At 30.6% G+C, this 24,373-nt stretch overlaps 2 protein-coding genes and 2 long non-coding RNA genes across 4 annotated transcripts; 2 read left to right on the top strand and 2 right to left on the bottom strand.

Annotated features, from left to right (window-relative positions):
• The first annotated feature begins 388 nt into the window (after nucleotides 1-388).
• LOC107931055 (thaumatin-like protein) lies at nucleotides 389-1,559 on the top strand. The gene is made up of 2 exons (XM_016862841.2): nucleotides 389-676; nucleotides 767-1,559. The coding sequence occupies exons 1-2, from the start codon at nucleotides 619-621 to the stop codon at nucleotides 1,429-1,431; spliced, it is 723 nt and encodes a 240-aa protein (XP_016718330.1). The 5' UTR covers nucleotides 389-618; the 3' UTR covers nucleotides 1,432-1,559.
• Nucleotides 1,560-8,295: 6,736 nt separating this feature from the next.
• Nucleotides 8,296-10,550, bottom strand: LOC121211248 (uncharacterized). Its single transcript, XR_005906560.1, has 2 exons — nucleotides 9,597-10,550; nucleotides 8,296-8,576 (listed from the first exon to the last, which is right to left on the bottom strand). It is a non-coding gene; the product is annotated as an uncharacterized lncRNA (long non-coding RNA).
• A 3,385-nt stretch (nucleotides 10,551-13,935) lies between these two features.
• On the bottom strand, nucleotides 13,936-15,306 carry LOC107899718 (uncharacterized). Its single transcript, XR_005906559.1, has 2 exons — nucleotides 15,238-15,306; nucleotides 13,936-14,217 (listed from the first exon to the last, which is right to left on the bottom strand). It is a non-coding gene; the product is annotated as an uncharacterized lncRNA (long non-coding RNA).
• A 5,042-nt stretch (nucleotides 15,307-20,348) lies between these two features.
• LOC107930954 (probable calcium-binding protein CML27) lies at nucleotides 20,349-21,070 on the top strand. The gene has a single exon (XM_016862728.2). The coding sequence runs from the start codon at nucleotides 20,435-20,437 to the stop codon at nucleotides 20,897-20,899; it is 465 nt and encodes a 154-aa protein (XP_016718217.1). The 5' UTR covers nucleotides 20,349-20,434; the 3' UTR covers nucleotides 20,900-21,070.
• The last annotated feature ends 3,303 nt before the right edge of the window (nucleotides 21,071-24,373 follow it).

The raw sequence follows: 24,373 nt of genomic DNA, 5'->3' as shown, positions 1-24,373 counted from the left end.
TGAGCTTAGACAAAAGAATAAAGCCCGCTTAAAAAATAGTCAGGGCCTCAAGTAAGGTTTTTTGTCGTTTTCTTGCAGTTTTCTTATTGTTTTCTCACAATTTTTCTATAATTTTACTATTATGTTACCGATATTTTATTGTTATTGTTTGAATATTTTATAACTCTTATTTTATTATTAATTTTATTACTATTTATTTAAGTATAAATATTGTTTTAATTTATTAAAAAATATTTATTTTAATTTTTTTAGTACTTTTAATGTATTATATTTAAAAAATAATTCGAGAAGATTAAAATGAGCTTAAATTTTAATAAAATTTTAAACTCATTTTTTAAACCGAATCCAAACTTAATAAATGGATCTAAAATTTAACAAGATCCGATCCAAACCGGACCCTGCCATTTTACAACAAAAGAGAAATCAAAGAACTGGTAACCAAACCCTACTTTCGTTGCCAAAACAACCCTAGTTTAGTTCCTTTTTTATATCTATAAAAAGAATAGCATAACCATAGTTTATCCTCGAGTAAATGTTCATCATCACTCATCTCTGTTAGCTTTCATTTTTATTCACTTCAAGCTCTTTACACAGTTTACAGCCATAGAAGCAACAACAATGTGGAGATCAATCATAACTTTCATTCTCTTCGCCTTTCTTTTCTTCCCTATTTCAGGTACTATTAATTTCTTACTCTCCAATATACTGAAATAAACATAAATTTTTGCACAACATTTAAGAATAATCGATTTTGTTGTTTAAACAGCGACGAAGATAACACTCTACAACAAATGCTCACATCCAGTATGGCCAGGGATTCAACCCAGCGCCGGCAAGCCAATTTTAGCCCGCGGTGGGTTCAAACTCCCACCAAACAAAGCCTACTCCATGAATCTACCTCCGTTATGGTCCGGTCGGTTCTGGGGTCGACACGGTTGTTCCTTTGACGCCTCGGGTCACGGCCGTTGCGCGACAGGTGACTGCGGCGGTTCCTTATTCTGCAACGGACTCGGCGGAACCCCACCCGCTACGTTAGCGGAAATCACCCTCGGCCAACAACAAGATTTCTACGACGTCAGTTTGGTGGATGGCTATAACATCGCTATGTCCATTACACCTTTCAAAGGCGCCGGTAAATGTAGCTACGCCGGGTGTGTTAGTGACTTGAATTTAATGTGCCCCGTCGCGTTACAAGTGAGGGATAATAAACAAGTGGTGGCTTGTAAAAGCGCTTGTTTCGCTTTTAATTCACCGAGATATTGTTGTACCGGCAGCTTCGGCAGTCCTCAGTCGTGTAAACCGACGGCGTATTCGAAGATTTTCAAGACTGCTTGTCCTAAAGCTTATTCTTATGCTTACGATGATCCGACCAGTATTGCTACTTGCTCTCGCGGCAACTATTTGGTCACTTTTTGCCCACACCGCCGCTAGAATTTTTTAAGGCTAAATTAGCATCGTATTTGGGTGTTATTGTCTATTTTTTTGCTTTCTCTTATCTCTCCGTTCACTATATTGCCTGTTCTGTAATGGAGTTTTTATTAATAGGAACAATGTTATTATATCATATGGCCAAAAAAAAAATTGCAGAGTTAATTAGAGTTTTGAATTGAGAATGTGGGTTGTTTTGGCTGTTGGGGGGTGGGTACTTTAAAGGACCTACTCTGGTTTTAAATTGGATGAATCAATCAACAGTCGACTAAGCTTTAGAAACTTTTAGGTAAACTGAGAGTGGAAACGTTCGGTTAGGAACATCCAAGTTGGGATTACATTGGCAGTAAGTGCTATGTGACAAAAACAGTGGTGAATTACGTGATGTACATGGATGAATTTGGATCGAGGATTTAAACAAGCCGAAAAGGCCCATTTGTAATGTACCGAAAAAATGGCCGAAAAATGGCCATCGGGATATCAAGGATTTAAACAAGCCGAAAAGGCTGGCAAAACAAACAACAAACACAACCAAAAAAAAAAAACCCGCTACAGAAGGCAAGGATTCTAGCGAATATCTGTTTGGTGTTGGATTACCTGTCTAAACTTGATCAACATTGATCAACATTTAAGTCTGATTTTTTTTATAATATATATTCTTTATTTAATTTTTATATATTATGTCATTTATATTTAAGTATATAATACAATAATATAAATATTAAAATATAATTTTAACAAAGGAAAGACATATTAAATTAAAAACGAAATAACCTTTAAAAAGAATTAAAAATAATAATATGGGGTCGAAACCAAATTTAGATTGGTCATTTACAAATATAAATGAGTTTACGTAAATTTTAGGGTTCATATTTTGGACAAAATTGAGCCTAGAAAAATATAATGTGTATCGATATCACACGTGGCCTGATTCGAACTTAACTCAAACAATGAACACATTTAATTTTAACATGATTAAAAGTTTTATTGGTTGGTTGGGTTCAATGCATATAAGTATCTTGGACTCAAAAAATAGGTTATTCTTAAAGCAATAATTGTAATCAGTCTTAATCACTAGAAGTTGATTAGTGTCATGGGTTGTTGGTCAAAGCCCATGGCCATTGCACAAAGAGTATCCTATAGAGGTCAATCTATTAAATCAGACTCATTTGACCTACTTGAATTAGCCCGATTTGAATAACATATGGAGAAGCCTGTCAACATAAAGCCTTGGTGGCCCAATAAACACTCTAGTAAAACTAGAATTACCGAAGTGAATCGTGTAAGTCATAAAGGGATAAGATTGTATGGAGTTTAAATCTCTCAGGATTCTCAGTTGTAGATGAGTTGTAATCTTAACTGTCGATATGATTCAATTTGTACAGATATTTTGGGAGAGTCGACTATAAATAAAGGTATTCCCTCCCATTTTTGGTAATTTCATTCATAGTTGTTTGAGAACATTTATTCATTGGTGTATGTTATTTTCCTTTTGACTTTTTTGGTTATTCGTTATTTTTTCGTTTCGAGTTGTTTTCATTATATTTCGGAGTCTTAAAGAATTTATGCGATAATTATCACTCTTGTGAAAATTAAGCTGACTTATATAAATTTAAAGAAAAACAATCATCTAAAATCACATTGTAACAAACCCTTACCCGAGACCGTTTCCGGAGTCGAGCACGAGGCATTACTTAGCTTATCTTACCAGTTCGGAGCATAAAAACTAGGTTTGAAAATTTATTTCATTATTCGCAGCAAATCTGTCTAATCGCACAACAGTTACTAAATTAATTATAACTTGAGCTACAGAACTCGAAATTTAATCCCGTAAATTTTTCCTGAAACTAGACTCATATATATACTCACCATAAAATTTTTAGAATTTTTGGTTCAGCAAATTAGTACAGTTTATTAGTTAAAGTCTCCCCTGTGTCACCACCAGACTGCCCTGACCTCTAGTCACTAAAAATAAGTTTTCTCACTATAGGATTTTCATATGAAGTTCTTACTTGTTTCTATAGAAAATAGACTCATTAAGGAATCTAAGCATGTAAATTTCAACTCATAACCATTTTTTGTACAATTTGTAATTATTTTCTAAACTCATAACAGGGGACTCCAAAAATAGTTCTGACCCTATCTTACTAAAATTCACATATCTTGAAATATAAATTTCTTTTTTCTACACCGTTGTTTTTCCATGAAAATAGACTCAACAAGCTTTAATTCCATATATCATTCACCCTCTAATTCATTTTATACTATCTTGGGTGATTTTTCAAATTCACGTCACTGTGCTGCCTGAATTCTGTTTCTTTGCAAAATTTTATCCTTTCATGATTTCCATGCATAATTTACCACCTAATCTTTCATAACAACAAACACCTTCATCCTTAATCTTTTTAATAACCATACATCATCAAATACTTACACATCACTCATTAGCAAAATCATCACTACAAACATACAAAATAACTAAATCCCTATACATGCCATAACTTAAACGTGTTTCGATATAAAATACCGAGCAATTGTAGTTGATAGTGTGGACGATCTCCGACTTCTTTAGGATCCTTGAAGTAGCTTTGCAATACTATAAGAGAAAGAGAAATAAAAGCAGTAAGCATAAAGCTTAGTAAGTTTACTAGCAAATAAATAACAATATTTAACTTAAATAATTAAACTCAATGTCTATATCTCTAGTTTACTCTTTAGTTAATCTCATACTAATTCTCTTACTTGTTTACTTAGAATATTTGTGTGCATAACTTACTCAATCCTTGCTGCATCATTGAACATCAATTGATAGTATAATAAGTTCTTAAGTCTTACAACTTACCTGAGCTTGCCATTTATGCTTTAAACTGAACTTTCATGAACATGATTCGTTTACAAGCCCGTTGAACTACATTGGAATAATAAGGATACTCGGGTCTCTTCTGATAATAACATGCCAAAGCCATGTCCCAGACATGGTCTTACATGGGATGTTCTCGTGATGGTGCCCATGCCATGTCCCAGACATGGTCTTATAGGGGACCTCTCATCTCGGTGCCAACGCCATGTCCCAGACATGGTCTTACATTGGACCTCTCGTCTCGGTGCCCATGCCATGTCTCAGACATGGTCTTACAAGGGACCTCTCATGATCTTAAGGATGCCAATGCCATGTCCCAGACATGGTCTTACATGGGATCTCTTTACCCAAATGTCATGACATTCGTATCCAGTACCATCCTTATGTATCAACGGGACTTTTTAATTTTAATTCTCTATCATTTCATGCTTAGATCATCATCAAATAAATTCATAAAATAAATTCATAATTGCTGGAAATTAACAGCATTAATAATAAATATTGAAATATTGCATTTATTTACTGTAAACTTACCTCAGTACCAATTATAGCCAAATTTACCAACTTAGTCTTCAACTTTATTCTTCCCTTTGTCTAACCTCGAGTTTCGTACTTCTTGATCTAAAATAGTAAATTTAACTTATTTAATAATCACATTCATCAAAATAGCCCTCGACTCTAACTTTTTGAAAATTACAATTTTACCCCTAAACTTTTACATAATTACATTTTTGCCCCAAGGCTCGGAAATTAAACTTCATCTCTTATTCTTATGTTTTATAACATTCTGAACATTTTTTTCCTTCTATGGCAACATCAAATTCTAATTTAATCCCTTATCAATACTAATTTTATTTTTGCATTCTAACTCTATATTCTTTCTTAATTCTTACTATAAACTCAGTTTAATTCTTCAATTTCCCCATAAATCCCTAATTTTGGGATTCTTTCAATTTAATCCCTATCAATTCAAAACTTATATTTTATTTTACAAATCAATCTTTTACTAACTTCTAACTTAAAATTCAATCATTTTAGCCTCTAGTTCATCAATTAATTCAACATAACTCATGTCTAACAATCTACTAACTTTCAAAATATCAACATAAATCAAGTAGTATTTATCTCTAGGATTCCAAAAACTCAAAAATTATAAGAAAAAGACTTAATTTGACTTACCAATTGAGCTTGGATCCTTAAAACCTTAAATTTCCCTTTTTCTTTTTCTTTCTTTCCTTCCTTCTCTGCCCGTTTTGCTCTCTGTTTTCTTTCTCTGTTTCGTCTCTTCTATTCTGTTTCTTTTCTTTCTTTTTCTATTCTTTCTTTTGTTTTATGTATATATATAATATAATATAATATATTAATAATAATATAATATAAAAACATAATCTATAATATAATAATATTTTTTTAACACATAAAAATCTCAGATTTTTATACTTATGCCGCCTCAACTTTGGAAAAAGGCATAATTGCCTATTTGGTCCTTTTAACTTTTCTTTAATCTATAATTAAACTTTTATCCCTATTGCAATTTAATCCTTTGTCATAATTAATTATCGAAACGTTAAAATTTCTTAACGAAACTTTAATATTATCCTATTGACACTCTGTAAATATTTATAAAAATATTTACGGCTCAGTTTATGATATCGAGGTCTCGATACCTCGTTTTTGACCCAATTTACCTAATAATTTCTTTTAAATCACAAAATTCACTGATTCAGAAATATTTCTAACTTTTTCATCGAATTTAGTGATCTCAATCATTGTTCTGACACTACTGAAAATTGGGCTGTTACAACTCTTCCCCCCTTAAAAAAATTTCGTCCTCGAAATTTCTCACCTGATACAGGCTATTAAGTCAAATCTTTCTTCCACCCTTACAATCGAAGTCCATCATAACTCATATCACTTCCGAACTCATATCAAAACTCATTTTAGAAATTGATACTATGCCTGAACTTAACTGAGCAGCTCTGATGTTCTCTTGCCATCACTTTTTCACTAGTAGTATGACTACCAATAAATGTCCAGTAATTGTCTGTCGAAACATAACTGAGAAACCCAAATTATCTTATTTAATACCTTTGAACGAAGATCTTGGAAACCCATCCAGCGATAAGAAAACAGATAATTTAAACCCATTGTGGAGACCCAAGATGTACTGATTCCATCACTGATTATAACTCAATTAACTTTTCAATGAATAACCCACTCTGATTAAAATAACTGAGTCGATTTTATCTATCAGATAATAACATTTCAGAATAATCCAATCTTCTTGTTGTCAAACAATCCAGATATACCATATATCATAATCCTCTCGGAACACCAATCGAAAATTTCCACAAATAGCATTTAACTCAAACGAATTTTGACATTCCATTATTGACTTGTTGACATAATTTCAGAATTACCTGAGAAGTGAAAACCAAAATACAAGTTTGAGCTCAATCTTCCTCCATCTACACTTTTGCCGATGTCAACCCCTTTCACGAAAACTAGAAAGGAATTATATATAATAAAAATATTTCAATCATTAACATCGAAGCTTTAAACTATACCGAAGCCACAACCATCAGATAGATTAAAAACCATAATGCCATAATAGAACTGACTGTTCCAACCGTATAGATAGAACAATACTTCAACATCAATAATGCACTCCAAAATAGTTGAAGAAAACCGAAGTAGTCTCAATAACAACCAGTGCAGTAATACAACTTCTATAATCTGAGATCCATATCACCGAGTTCCCATGATCAAACCAAGATTTATAACAGTAATAAATATAGTTACCTCCGGACAATGAATATCTTGTACGGATGAACCATGGTTAATAAATAAGATTAGACAATAAGAATAATAAGAAAACCGAGATAAAAAAATCCAAGATGTGAAGCTATACTAAATTTCCGAGAAGAAAAACCACATTGAATGATAAAGAGATCGATGATATCCCAGAGAAAATCCAAAAGAAGAATATCACTTGTACGTACTAGGAATAGTTGTGATAAAGACAATATAAATTCCATATATATAATTCGGAGCTTCAACCAGTAGAAATAGAAAATAGCTTCATATGAGTCTTATCATCAAATCTTCCATCGAACATAATAGATTAGAAAGCCAAAGAAAGATAGAGGAATCCCGATCATGAATCAACCAGACTAATAATAATTTCGTCTAACAATACGATTAGCCAACCTTGCTATATGATAAGAATCATATCTGAAAATAAATAATTGCATATACTTCTGAGGATAAAAGAGCATATAGAATACCCAGAAGAGATCATTGTAAAATACTCGACTATAACAACTGCATTCAGATATGTTTGCAATTTTCAACACAATCCCACTGATTACTAAAGTCATCAATAATCTCACATTATCTCAATCATTAAAGAAATCAATTCAGAAGAAATTCTGATTAACCTGCTCTTTAAATTTTATACCTGAGTAAGTCGGTTACTCGTGAATAGCTTCTTCCTTAATAGCGACATTGCAAATCCCAATAATCATTTAAAAAAAATCTAATATCCTTTCTAGAACTCTCTTTACTTGCTATCCCATCCACAATTCTAACTGCATTATTATTCCTTCAATTATTGAACTCTTCAATTTCACACTTGTAAACTTAATGAATACAATTCTTGTAAATTCCATTGTTCAGGTGAGGGGGTGAAGGTCGTAAAGCCTCAAAATTTAACTCTTATATATATACTTATATATATATATACACATAACATGACTTTTATCGTCAATATATTCATTACAAACATTCATTTCATACCTTATAAATCTTTACTCATATAGGCAACTCCCCTTTCTCTATCAAATACTCAAATATCACTTTCATCACTGTCGGAACTAGATCAATTGGAGACATTTTTGTCTATTAGTAAAACATTTCTCATTTATCAAGGTTACTCTTTTAAGTGTATAAATGTATATTTTCATCCTTATCTATAAGGATTACTTTTTTAAATCTCCATACAGAACTAAATAACATTTACTTATTCACAACTTTAAATTATTTTATTACAAATACATACTTCTTTATTCACAGCTTTGTAACTTATTTTTCCTTTATAATCATTCATCATTGAATCAAAGATAATATTTTATCTTGTAACATTTTTTTTCTTAGCAGAGGCCCAGTAGACGAGACAGAACACTTAGGAAATATGGGACTGATATAACATCTGATGGCACCGTCCCTTCTGCGGGAATAGGTGCATTACTCCCTACTTCATCTGTACTAGCTCGTTCAGGATCCATAACTATAAAAGAAAACATTTTAAAATCGTCAGGAGTCGTCACACTATCAAAATATATAAGTATGGCATGTATAGGTAGACTCTTATTCTTACTGAGTATTTCCGAGAACCGACTAAACCTGCTCTGATACCAATAAAATGTAACACCCCTTACCCGAGACCGTTTCTGGAGTCGAGCACGAGGCATTACTTAGCTTATCTTACCAGTTCGGAGCATAAAAACTAGGTTTGAAAATTTATTTCATTATTCGCAGCAAATCTGTCTAATCGCGCGGCAGTTACTAAATTAATTATAACTTGAGCTACAGAACTCGAAATTTAATCCTGTAAATTTCTCCTGAAACTAGACTCATATATATACTCACCATAAAATTTTTAGAATTTTTGGTTCAGCAAATTAGTACAGTTTATTAGTTAAAGTCTCCCCTGTGTCACCACCAGACTGCCCTGACCTCTAGTCACTAAAAATAAGTTTTCTCACTATAGGATTTTCATATGAAGTTCTTACTTGTTTCTATAGAAAATAGACTCATTAAGGAATCTAAGCATGTAAATTTCAACTCATAACCATTTTTTGTACAATTTGTAATTATTTTCTAAACTCATAACAGGGGACTCCAAAAATAGTTCTGACACTATCTTACTAAAATTCACATATCTTGCAATATAAATTTCTTTTTTCTACACCGTTATTTTTCCATGAAAATAGACTCAACAAGCTTTAATTCCACATATCATTCACCCTCTAATTCATTTTATACTATCTTGGGTGATTTTTCAAATTCACGTCACTGTGCTGCCTGAATTCTGTTTCTTTGCAAAATTTTATCCTTTCATGATTTCCATGCATAATTTACCACCTAATCTTTCATAACAACAAACACCTTCATCCTTAATCTTTTTAATAACCATACATCATCAAATACTTACACATCACTCATTAGCAAAATCATCACTACAAACATACAAAATAACTAAATCCCTATACATGCCATAACTTAAACGTGTTTCGATATAAAATACCGAGCAGTTGTAGTTGATAGTGTGGACGATCTCCGACTTCTTTAGGATCCTTGAAGTAGCTTTGCAATACTATAAGAGAAAGAGAAATAAAAGCAGTAAGCATAAAGCTTAGTAAGTTTACTAGCAAATAAATAATAATATTTAACTTAAATAATTAAACTCAATGTCTATATCTCTAGTTTACTCTTTAGTTAATCTCATACTAATTCTCTTACTTGTTTACTTAGAATATTTGTGTGCATAACTTACTCAATCCTTGCTGCATCGTTGAACATCAATTGATAGTATAATAAGTTCTTAAGTCTTACAACTTACATGAGCTTGCCATTTATGCTTTAAACTGAACTTTCATGAACATGATTCGTTTACAAGCCCGTTGAACTACATTGGAATAATAAGGATACTCGGGTCTCTTCTGATAATAACATGCCAAAGCCATGTCCCAGACATGGTCTTACATGGGATGTTCTCGTGATGGTGCCCATGCCATGTCCCAGACATGGTCTTATAGGGGACCTCTCATCTCGGTGCCAACGCCATGTCCCAGACATGGTCTTACATGGGACCTCTCGTCTCGGTGCCCATGCCATGTCTCAGACATGGTCTTACAAGGGACCTCTCATGATCTTAAGGATGCCAATGCCATGTCCCAGACATGGTCTTACATGGGATCTCTTTACCCAAATGTCATGACATTCGTATCCAGTACCATCCTTATGTATCAACGGGACTTTTTAATTTTAATTCTCTATCATTTCATGCTTAGATCATCATCAAATAAATTCATAAAATAAATTCATAATTGCTGGAAATTAACAGCATTAATAATAAATATTGAAATATTGCATTTATTTACTGTAAACTTACCTCAGTACCAATTATAGCCAAATTTACCAACTTAGTCTTCAACTTTATTCTTCCCTTTGTCTAACCTCGAGTTTCGTACTTCTTGATCTAAAATAGTAAATTTAACTTATTTAATAATCACATTCATCAAAATAGCCCTCGACTCTAACTTTTTAAAAATTACAATTTTACCCCTAAACTTTTACATAATTACATTTTTGCCCCAAGGCTCGGAAATTAAACTTCATCTCTTATTCTTATGTTTTATAACATTCTGAACATTTTTTTCCTTCTATGGCAACATCAAATTCTAATTTAATCCCTTATCAATACTAATTTTATTTTTGCATTCTAACTCTATATTCTTTCTTAATTCTTACTATAAACTCAGTTTAATTCTTCAATTTCCCCATAAATCCCTAATTTTGGGATTCTTTCAATTTAATCCCTATCAATTCAAAACTTATATTTTATTTTACAAATCAATCTTTTACTAACTTCTAACTTAAAATTCAATCATTTTAGCCTCTAGTTCATCAATTAATTCAACATAACTCATGTCTAACAATCTACTAACTTTCAAAATATCAACATAAATCAAGTAGTATTTATCTCTAGGATTCCAAAAACTCAAAAATTATAAGAAAAAGACTTAATTTGACTTACCAATTGAGCTTGGATCCTTAAAACCTTAAATTTCCCTTTTTCTTTTTCTTTCTTTCCTTCCTTCTCTGCCCGTTTTGCTCTCTGTTTTCTTTCTCTGTTTCGTCTCTTCTATTCTGTTTCTTTTCTTTCTTTTTCTATTCTTTCTTTTGTTTTATGTATATATATAATATAATATAATATATTAATAATAATATAATATAAAACATAATCTATAATATAATAATATTTTTTAACACATAAAAATCTCAGATTTTTATACTTATGCCGCCTCAACTTTGGAAAAAGGCATAATTGCCTATTTGGTCCTTTTAACTTTTCTTTAATCTATAATTAAACTTTTATCCCTATTGCAATTTAATCCTTTGTCATAATTAATTATCGAAACGTTAAAATTTCTTAACGAAACTTTAATATTATCCTATTGACACTCTGTAAATATTTATAAAAATATTTACGGCTCAGTTTATGATATCGAGGTCTCGATACCTCGTTTTTGACCCAATTTACCTAATAATTTCTTTTAAATCACAAAATTCACTGATTCAGAAATATTTCTAACTTTTTCATCGAATTTAGTGATCTCAAATCATTGTTCTGACACTACTGAAAATTGGGCTGTTACAACTCTTCCCCCTTAAAAAAATTTCGTCCTCGAAATTTTTCACCTGATACAGCCTATTAAGTCAAATCTTTCTTCCACCCTTACAATCGAAGTCCATCATAACTCATATCACTTCCGAACTCATATCAAAACTCATTTTAGAAATTGATACTATGCCTGAACTTAACTGAGCAGCTCTGATGTTCTCTTGCCATCACTTTTTCACTAGTAGTATGACTACCAATAAATGTCCAGTAATTGTCTGTCGAAACATAACTGAGAAACCCGAATTATCTTATTTAATACCTTTGAACGAAGATCTTGGAAACCCATCCAGCGATAAGAAAACAGATAATTTAAACCCATTGTGGAGACCCAAGATGTACTGATTCCATCACTGATTATAACTCAATTAACTTTTCAATGAATAACCCACTCTGATTAAAACAACTGAGTCGATTTTATCTATCAGATAATAACATTTCAGAATAATCCAATCTTCTTGTTGTCAAAACAATCCAGATATACCATATATCATAATCCTCTCGGAACACCAATCGAAAATTTCCACAAATAGCATTTAATTCAAACGAATTTTGACATTCCATTATTGACTTGTTGACATAATTTCAGAATTACCTGAGAAGTGAAAACCAAAATACAAGTTTGAGCTCAATCTTCCTCCATCTACACTTTTGCCGATGTCAACCCCTTTCACGAAAACTAGAAAGGAATTATATATAATAAAAATATTTCAATCATTAACATCGAAGCTTTAAACTATACCGAAGCCACAACCATCAGATAGATTAAAAACCATAATGCCATAATAGAACTGACTGTTCCAACCGTATAGATAGAACAATACTTCAACATCAATAATGCACTCCAAAATAGTTGAAGAAAACCGAAGTAGTCTCAATAACAACCAGTGCAGTAATACAACTTCTATAATCTGAGATCCATATCACCGAGTTCCCATGATCAAACCAAGATTTATAACAGTAATAAATATAGTTACCTCCGGACAATGAATATCTTGTACGGATGAACCATGGTTAATAAATAAGATTAGACAATAAGAATAATAAGAAAACCGAGATAAAAAAATCCAAGATGTGAAGCTATACTAAATTTCCGAGAAGAAAAACCACATTGAATGATAAAGAGATCGATGATATCCCAGAGAAAATGCAAAAGAAGAATATCACTTGTACGTACTAGGAATAGTTGTGATAAAGACAATATAAATTCCATATATATAATTCGGAGCTTCAACTAGTAGAAATAGAAAATAGCTTCATATGAGTCTTATCATCAAATCTTCCATCGAACATAATAGATTAGAAAGCCAAAGAAAGATAGAGGAATCCCGATCATGAATCAACCAGACTAATAATAATTTCGTCTAACAATACGATTAGCCAACCTTGCTATATGATAAGAATCATATCTGAAAATAAATAATTGCATATACTTCTGAGGATAAAAGAGCATATAGAATACCCAGAAGAGATCATTGTAAAATACTCGACTATAGCAACTGCATTCAGATATGTTTGCAATTTTCAACACAATCCCACTGATTACTAAAGTCATCAATAATCTCACATTATCTCAATCATTAAAGAAATCAATTCAGAAGAAATTCTGATTAACCTGCTCTTTAAATTTTATACCTGAGTAAGTCGGTTACTCGTGAATAGCTTCTTCCTTAATAGCGACATTGCAAATCCCAATAATCATTTAAAAAAAATCTAATATCCTTTCTAGAACTCTCTTTACTTGCTATCCCATCCACAATTCTGACTGCATTATTATTCCTTCAATTATTGAACTCTTCAATTTCACACTTGTAAACTTAATGAATACAATTCTTGTAAATTCCATTGTTCAGGTGAGGGGGTGAAGGTCGTAAAGCCTCAAAATTTGACTCTTATATATATACTTATATATATATATACACATAACATGACTTTTATCGTCAATATATTCATTACAAACATTCATTTCATACCTTATAAATCTTTACTCATATAGGCAACTCCCCTTTCTCTATCAAATACTCAAATATCACTTTCATCACTGTCGGAACTAGATCAATTAGAGACATTTTTGTCTATTAGTAAAACATTTCTCATTTATCAAGGTTACTCTTTTAAGTGTATAAATGTAGATTTTCATCCTTATCTATAAGGATTACTATTTTAAATCTCCATACAGAACTAAATAACATTTACTTATTCACAACTTTAAATTATTTTATTACAAATACATACTTCTTTATTCACAGCTTTGTAACTTATTTTTCCTTTATAATCATTCATCATTGAATCAAAGATAATATTTTATCTTGTAACATTTTTTTTTCTTAGCAGAGGCCCAGTAGACGAGACAGAACACTTAGGAAATATGGGACTGATATAACATCTGATGGCACCGTCCCTTCTGCGGGAATAGGTGCATTACTCTCTACTTCATCTGTACTAGCTCGTTCAGGATCCATAACTATAAAAGAAAACATTTTAAAATCGTCAGGAGTCGTCACACTATCAAAATATATAAGTATGGCATGTATAGGTAGACTCTTATTCTTACTGAGTATTTCCGAGAACCGACTAAACCTGCTCTGATACCAATAAAATATAATACCCCTTACCCGAGACCGTTTCTGGAGTCGAGCACGAGGCATTACTTAGCTTATCTTACCAGTTCGGAGCATAAAAACTAGGTTTGAAAATTTATTTCATTATTCGCAGCAAATCTGTCTAATCGCGCAGCAGTTACTAAATTAATTATAACTTGAGCTACAGAACTCGAAATTTAATCCCGTAAATTTTTCCTGAAACTAGACTCATATATATACTCACCATAAAATTTTTAGAATTTTTGGTTCAGCAAATTAGTACAGTTTATTAGTTAAAGTCTCCCCTGTGTCACCACCAGACTGCCCTGACCTCTAGTCACTAAAAATAAGTTTTCTCACTATAGGATTTTCATATGAAGTTCTTACTTGTTTCTATAGAAAATAGACTCATTAAGGAATCTAAGCATGTAAATTTCAACTCATAACCATTTTTTGTACAATTTGTAATTATTTTCTAAACTCATAACAGGGGACTCCAAAAATAGTTCTGACCCTATCTTACTAAAATTCACATATCTTGCAATATAAATTTCTTTTTTCTACACCGTTATTTTTCCATGAAAATAGACTCAACAAGCTTTAATTCCACATATCATTCACCCTCTAATTCATTTTATACTATCTTGGGTGATTTTTCAAATTCACGTCACTGTGCTGCCTGAATTCTGTTTCTTTGCAAAATTTTATCCTTTCATGATTTCCATGCATAATTTACCACCTAATCTTTCATAACAACAAACACCTTCATCCTTAATCTTTTTAATAACCATACATCATCAAATACTTACACATCACTCATTAGCAAAATCATCACTACAAACATACAAAATAACTAAATCCCTATACATGCCATAACTTAAACGTGTTTCGATATAAAATACCGAGCAGTTGTAGTTGATAGTGTGGACGATCTCCGACTTCTTTAGGATCCTTGAAGTAGCTTTGCAATACTATAAGAGAAAGAGAAATAAAAGCAGTAAGCATAAAGCTTAGTAAGTTTACTAGCAAATAAATAACAATATTTAATTTAAATAATTAAACTCAATGTCTATATCTCTAGTTTACTCTTTAGTTAATCTCATACTAATTCTCTTACTTGTTTACTTAGAATATTTGTGTGCATAACTTACTCAATCCTTGCTGCATCGTTGAACATCAATTGATAGTATAATAAGTTCTTAAGTCTTACAACTTACCTGAGCTTGCCATTTATGCTTTAAACTGAACTTTCATGAACATGATTCGTTTACAAGCCCGTTGAACTACATTGGAATAATAAGGATACTCGGGTCTCTTCTGATAATAACATGCCAAAGCCATGTCCCAGACATGGTCTTACATGGGATGTTCTCGTGATGGTGCCCATGCCATGTCCCAGACATGGTCTTATAGGGGACCTCTCATCTCGGTGCCAACGCCATGTCCCAGACATGGTCTTACATTGGACCTCTCGTCTCGGTGCCCATGCCATGTCTCAGACATGGTCTTACAAGGGACCTCTCATGATCTTAAGGATGCCAATGCCATGTCCCAGACATGGTCTTACATGGGATCTCTTTACCCAAATGTCATGACATTCGTATCCAGTACCATCCTTATGTATCAACGGGACTTTTTAATTTTAATTCTCTATCATTTCATGCTTAGATCATCATCAAATAAATTCATAAAATAAATTCATAATTGCTGGAAATTAACAGCATTAATAATAAATATTGAAATATTGCATTTATTTACTGTAAACTTACCTCAGTACCAATTATAGCCAAATTTACCAACTTAGTCTTCAACTTTATTCTTCCCTTTGTCTAACCTCGAGTTTCGTACTTCTTGATCTAAAATAGTAAATTTAACTTATTTAATAATCACATTCATCAAAATAGCCCTCGACTCTAACTTTTTAAAAATTACAATTTTACCCCTAAACTTTTACATAATTACATTTTTGCCCCAAGGCTCGGAAATTAAACTTCATCTCTTATTCTTATGTTTTATAACATTCTGAACATTTTTTTCCTTCTATGGCAACATCAAATTCTAATTTAATCCCTTATCAATACTAATTTTATTTTTGCATTCTAACTCTATATTCTTTCTTAATTCTTACTATAAACTCAGTTTAATTCTTCAATTTCCCCATAAATCCCTAATTTTGGGATTCTTTCAATTTAATCCCTATCAATTCAAAACTTATATTTTATTTTACAAATCAATCTTTTACTAACTTCTAACTTAAAATTCAATCATTTTAGCCTCTAGTTCATCAATTAATTCAACATAACTCATGTCTAACAATCTACTAACTTTCAAAATATCAACATAAATCAAGTAGTATTTATCTCTAGGATTCCAAAAACTCAAAAATTATAAGAAAAAGACTTAATTTGACTTACCAATTGAGCTTGGATCCTTAAAACCTTAAATTTCCCTTTTTCTTTTTCTTTCTTTCTTTCTTTCTTTCCTTCCTTCTCTGCCCGTTTTGCTCTCTGTTTCTTTCTCTGTTTCGTCTCTTCTATTATGTTTCTTTTCTTTCTTTTTCTATTCTTTCTTTTGTTTTATGTATATATATAATATAATATAATATAATATTAATAATATAATATAAAAACATAATCATTACTATAATATAATAATATTTTTTTAACACATAAAAATCTCAGATTTTTATACTTATGCCGCCTCAACTTTGGAAAAAGGCATAATTACCTATTTGGTCCTTTTAACTTTTCTTTAATCTATAATTAAACTTTTATCCCTATTGCAATTTAATCCTTTGTCATAATTAACTATCGAAACGTTAAAATTTCTTAACGAAACTTTAATATTATCCTATTGACACTCTGTAAATATTTATAAAAATATTTACGGCTCAGTTTATGATATCGAGGTCTCGATACCTCGTTTTTGACCCAATTTACCTAATAATTTCTTTTAAATCACAAAATTCACTGATTCAGAAAAATTTCTAACTTTTTCATCGAATTTAGTGATCTCAAATCATTGTTCTGACACTACTGAAAATTGGGCTGTTACACACATAGTTTACGAGATTAAAGTTCTAGTCTCGTGATAATGCCTAATATTTAGTTGACAGTGAAAATGATTCTTCCATTACCCTCACAATAAAGTAATGAAAATCACCAACTTTTTTCATGGTTCATTTGACATTTTATGGAAAAGGCATGACAACCACACAAAAGAAATGCTCTATAAAAAGAAGATCAACCAGAAAGAGGGAGAACCTCAAAACAATCCATTATCGTGATTCTTTCTTATCTATTATGAAAAAATAAAAATGTAAAATGAGTGATTTTAATAAGTGAGACCGCGAATAATATGATTGAAAATTTTCATAAAATAATCTTTCATATCAAAGATATTACTATTTAAGCAATTATTTTGAATTCTTTTATCAAACACATTTTATATTTAACCTTACTATTTCGAATGTATAGAACTTAGAACCACATTGACATTCAAATTGATATTAAAAAAAAAGAAAAAGTTGGTTCCAACTTAAAAACTAAGCAACAACAATCGAGAAATTGAAAATCGATACAAATTAAACTACTTGGATAATCTTTGAGACACAAGATAAAATAATCATATTGAGTGGACTCTAAGTCAAAAGTATTTTATTAAATTTATAATTAATTTTAATTTTAATGATTTAAAAATAAATATTTTATATTTAAAACAACGATTAAAAACTTTAAAATTTTAGCCAGCAATATTAAAAAAAAGCAAAAAAAGGAAACATGTCTTATTTTTTTCAAAATAAGTTAAACAACTTGAAGTTTAATACAAAAAAAAATAAAAGGTTAATATATACAGAGGTACCTAAACTTGAAAACTTATACATATTTAGTATCTAAACTATTTTTTAGACCTAATTAGTTTCTAAATTTAAAGACCGTAAGTTAACTTGATACTTTTTTTAAATATCTAACTAAAACTGTTAAAATATGTTGACGTGATATTAACGATTAATAACATGGTGACATATAATAATATCACAATTGACATGAGGCAAAAATAATTATTTTCTAATTTATTTATTTATTTATTTACTTGTCACGTGTTACCATGCTATTAATTGTCACTATCACATTAACATATTTTAACAAGCGTTAGTGAATAAGAAATTATTCAATTTAAATATCAATTAAATAAAAAATTAAATTTCAAATAAATAAAATTTATTAAACTCGAATACTTTCGTATATATCTAATAAAAATAAAACAATTTATTATAAACAATTTAAAAATCTGGAAAACTCGATCAAATCAAATAAGTAATTTTCCATGGATGCATATGAGCATATCATAGTAGTACGGAAGCAGCATAAAGAAGGCGCGCGGATGCCGCGTCTGCACCTCCACTAACCAATGAAATTGAAAGCTAATAAATTTAATCCAATCTACTTCTAAAAGAACACGCCTTCTTTTGGGATCGTACGCGTTTGGGGTCCACTTATTTCCATCTCAATTCGACATTTATTGTAACTCCTGTACACCACTACACCCTAATGATTTAAGAGTTTATATACTTTATCCCTTAAACTTTTTTTTATTTATTTGATATTTAAATTTATATTTCGTTACCTAAATTAAAATCTTCGTATTGATATTTCTCAATATATCTTATGGTAATTATAAATTTTAAAAATAATAAATAATAAATATTTTTGGAGATATAAATTTAAGTACCAATTTAATATGTTAAGACAAGTTTAAGGGGTAAATTACCCATTCTCATGATTTAATTTTATTTTCCTTTTATAAATATATCAAAGTTATTCTTTTCTATAATTGGAGATGAGGAATAGAATTGTTTGAAATGAAACTTAAGCTCTTATATTTATAACATGATATTATTGTCACCAATTATTATATTAAATAAATTATATAAATAAACTTAAAATTAAATACTCTCTTTGAAGATTAAATAACATTTTTATCTTGTTTTCTATTCATAATATCACTTACTACAAAATATTTAAATTTAGGGTGCCAAACCCAATTTATATCTTACTTTTATTTTTTTTATTCTCACTTTTTATTAGAAATTTATACAAATATGTTTAAAGTTGGTGGATCGGTCGACCTTAGCCAAAGCCACGGTTAGGATTTTATTTATTTTTCTCTATTTAAAAAATGTGATGGAAATTTTCGTTATTAATTTCTTGCAGCGTCCGAGGCCGGCAGCGGCCTCTGACCATTAAAATGGAAAATTATATATTTGAATCTTTAAGTTTTATAAAAATTTAAGTTTGTACATCATAATTTTATATTTTAACTTCAAAATGATAAATTTTTAATTTTAAAATTTTAAAAATTAAAAAAATTATAAGTAAATGAAATTATAAAATTATATTTTAATTCTTATAAAAATATGTAGTTTAATTTTTGGAGATGAGAGTTGATAGCCTAATTAGGTGAAAGGGAGTCTTGCCCTTTTTTCTCGATATTTGACAATTTTTATTAGATTCTTTCTAATAATTTTTGAGATATCACGTGTTGCTCATACAAATTAATTAAATTATTATTTTATTATTGTAAATTGTCTAATGTATATAAATCTTAATGTCTCGAGAATAAATATGCGTGATGCGTAAATGATAAATGTCCTATCTATGACTCCATTAACTTGCAAGGTGACCCTCCTTAATTAAAAGGAAAAATCAGAAGCAGGTATAACATTATAAAACCATTACAAGTTGCTACCACAATTTTTGTTTCTATTTTCTTTTTCAATTTTTTAATTTGATATAAACAAAAGTTTAATATTCTTTACGTTATTATTTAATTTTAATTATTTTTTTATATATTTTAAATTTTTGACATTCTCACAACATAATTATGCAATAAATAATATCCACAGAGTTAATTTCAATTTTAATGGAAACCAATTAAATTACCGGTCAAAGTGGGCCCTTTATTGTTTTCTTCCTAATTTCTCTCCCACTGCTATAAAAGCCTCCAAGTGTAATTCTAAACGAAGTGACCTACATTACCTAAAAAAACTTCATCGACGGCCGCTCAAACTCCGCCCAAACAACCTCTCTGGCCACCGTCATGGAAAACACAGACGAACTCAAGAGGGTGTTCGATCAATTCGACGCCAACAAAGACGGGCAAATCTCTATTACGGAGCTCCGCGACGTATTGAAGGCAATGGGATCCAACTACTCAGAGGAAGAGTTCAAGCGTGTCATGGAAGACATCGACAGCGATCAAGACGGTTACATCAACTTCTCCGAATTCTCCACTTTCTGGTCCACTTCTTCCGACGCCGTTAAAGCCGCTTCGGAGTTGCGCGAGGCCTTCGATTTGTACGATCAGAACAAGAACGGCCTGATCTCGGCAACCGAGTTGCACCAGGTCTTGAATCGGCTGGGGATGGCGTGTTCAGCCGATGATTGTGTCGGGATGATCAAGTCAGTCGATTCGGACGGCGACGGGCACGTTAATTTCGAGGAGTTTCGGAAGATGATGAATGCTTCTTCGATTCCTGGCAATGGCGACGGATCTAAGCCGTAGGATATACGGTGATTGATTGATTCAAAAAACGTGGATCAAAGGTAGCGTTTTAGAGATTTTTCTTAGCTTGTTTTTCATATATAACCGTTCATAATATGTAATTTGCAGAACTTGACTACTTTTTCAGTTCTCTCAAGTTTATCGAATTAAATGAAAAGTGCTTTGGTTCCATTACTGAGGATTTTATTTTTTTCCCCGCATTTTTTAATGAAATTTTTTCCCTTCCCAAACAGAAAAGAGTATCTCAGTTAATTAATTTTCTCTTTTTTCTTATAACATTATATTAATGTTGAACCGGTTTTAAAAATAAATACTGAAATAGATTAAAATATTTAAAAAGGTATATGTTAACTGTGCCCTTTTGCTTTTTATAATTATTCAATTTTATTGTATTTATTGTAAAGGTTTGACTAGGTCAAACGGTTGGCTGCAGAAATCAAAAAGCCTCGTATATCCCCCCATTAATGAATAAATTAGGGTGGACGAGTCTATCGACCTTACGCTCATTCGTTACAACAGTTAACCATCACAAGAAACGAGTAATGAGTAAATGCATAGCTACGACAATTGACCACCACAAGAAACGAGTGATGTAGAGTCTTGCGAACATTATTTATAAGGGATTTACGAACAACTCTTGATTATATCCATCTCTCATTTAAATTACCTCTAAACAATATTCTAAATTGAGATACGCCCAAAAAGAATGGAATTCGTTGAATGATATCTTAAAATTTATTAGCCGGATTTTTATCGGTTAAATGATTTAAATAATATTTTTTAAAACATTTTTTTTATTTTATCTTAAAATCGTAATTGAGAACTAATGATTTTCCCATATCGAGATTCAAACTTTATGATTTAGTTTATTTATAGAAGTAGTAGTACATACAAGAGGTATATTATTTGCGAAAACTCGGATCTAAAGCACGTTGATTAAGACGTTGCTTTGTTTATATATTTGGGTTCTCGAATCATTTTTATGTATACTTTTTAATTGTTGTAAAATAATATGTCTAAATTAAAGAGAAAAGAAGAACAAGATATTTACAATGGAAAAGTAAAAAGAAAAAAAAATGAAATAACTTAATATAAAAATAAGAGAGTGGATATACATATATATATAATTCACCCAGCTTTAGCAATTTGAAGCATAGAAGGTACTCAATTTGGAAGTAAAGTCCATTCAACTATAAATAAAAATTGGTCTTCAGAATCTCCTATCTTGTGCCGTCTGCAATTTGAAGTGAATTAGAAGCTTTGTTGAACCAAAAAACAAAAGTGAAAGTAAAAGGAGAGAATTAATCTAAAGGTAGAGGTTTTGTCTCAAATGGAAAATAGTTGTATCGGCCTAATTTTCAGTGGTGTCGGAAATGGTGATTTGAGATCACTAAATCCGACAAATAAGATTGAACAAGATAGTAATTTAATATTTATGAGTCAAGTAAGAGTTTAGAAGAATTTGTGAAATGGTAAAATCAGTGAATTAAAAGAATTTATTAGGTTAAACGGGTCAAAAATGAGGTATCGAGACCTCAAAATTGAAAATTAAGCTATAAATATTTTTATAAATATTTATGGAGTTTCATTGAGTTATTATTAAAGTTTCGTTAGAAAAGTTTAACGTTTGGATGGCTAATTAATTAAAAAGGACTAAATTGAAAATGGCACAAAATTTGTTAAATTGTGAGTAAATAGCTTAAGTATTTAAAAAGATGAATTTAAAGAGCAATTAGACCCAAAGGTTCATGGCTGGACGGTTTGGGTATGAAATAAGCAAGAAAACAATGTGAACAATGGGCAAAATTGGAAATAGTATAAAAATTAATAGTTAAATAATGATGTAATTGAAAAATCTAGACATTTCTTCATATTTTCTCAGCCAAAATGCCATAGAAGGTCTGGAAAAAGCTGATTTTTCATATTTTTACATCATGTGAGTTTAATTCTTACTTTTTCTTGATAATTTTTATGTTTTTATGACTTTTACAATTAGGTCCACTTATAGAATTCATTAGTTTTTTATTTTATAGGTGAAATTGGAAGTTACCCTAGATGGATAAGGGAAGTTTATGATGAATTATTATGAAATTTAAGTTCTAGTTTCATAATAAGGTGGTTTTATTAAGTGATTTTGATAGGAAATGATATTTAGGACCTAATTGTGAAAAAGTTGTGAATTTAAGGTTGCTGTTGAAATTCAGAATATAAAAGGTTTTGAAATAGTTTATAATGATAAAATAAAGTGTTAATTTATAAAAATTAGTTCAATTGATGGGTGAATTGAGCAGGGACTAAATTGTAAAAACTATAAATTTTGAGGTAAAAGTGCAATTTCAAAATTTGAACAGCATAAATTGTGAAGTGAAATAGAAATCAAATAAATGCTAATGAGTAGAAATATTTTATATTATAGATCAAGAATCTAAAGAAGAACGAGGAAAAGAAAAAGTTGAGAAATAATCCCTAAATTTCAATACCTTCTACAAATTAGCCGAGTAAGTTTATATGGTTGAATTTAGATGTTTATTTGTGAATGATTGAAGTATGTAATGTGTTATTATATACGAATTTGTTGTGGGATTGTGCAGATTTTGTTAATGAAATAATAAATGTGGAAATGCAAATTAAGAAAAACGCAGGATTGAGTACGTTCGTATCGTGACGTGTGATGAATTGACGGATAAGACCATGGTTGTTCCATGGCAAAGTGTGAAATGTAGGTATGGTATCATCCATACTGAGTTGTGATATATAGGTATGGTATCATCCATACTGAGTTGTGATATGTAGGTATGGTATCATCCATACTAAGTTGTGATATGTTGGTATGGCATTTCCCATACCGAGTTGAAAAATGTAGGTATGGTATTTCAATGAGGAAAACCATACTGAGTTGTGAATCATGACATTAAGCAACGACGTACTCAATTTCGTAAGCCGTTTCCTAATTTGATTATAAGAAATAAAAGAGAAGTAATCCAAATGAAAGAGATTGAGTAGTTGTTATTGTTGAGCTCAATTATGTGAATTATTATAACAATGGTTGTGAATCGCAGGAAACTTTAGTAAATTTTTTGGTATTGTTTGGAAATATTATATTTGGTAAGCATTACTTTTAAACCTATGAACTTACTAAGCTTCAATAAGCTTACTTGTGTGTGTGTGATATTTTTATGTAGATTGAATTGAAGTGAAGTTGGTAGATCGGATCAACACAACAAAGCACGCTATCCAGATCAATTTCGGTAGCTTTTGTTTTATGTTTGAAGATTTATATGGCATGTATAGAGTTTAAATGAAATGAAGTAAAGATGTCAAGATTTTGTACTAAAACAGTTTTTGGTCAGTAGCAGTAGTTTAACTTTGAAAATTCACAATAAATTATGAAAATCTAATTAGAGGTTGAATAAAATATGAAATTAAATCTTATTGAATCTAGTTTCACATAGAAGAAACGGTGTAAGCAAAAGA

Source organism: Gossypium hirsutum, chromosome A12, assembly GCF_007990345.1.
Source record: "Gossypium hirsutum isolate 1008001.06 chromosome A12, Gossypium_hirsutum_v2.1, whole genome shotgun sequence".
NCBI classification, from domain to species: Eukaryota; Viridiplantae; Streptophyta; class Magnoliopsida; order Malvales; family Malvaceae; genus Gossypium; species Gossypium hirsutum.
The sequence above is the reverse complement of the archived record's forward strand: the minus strand, read 5'-3'. Positions and strand labels throughout refer to the sequence as shown.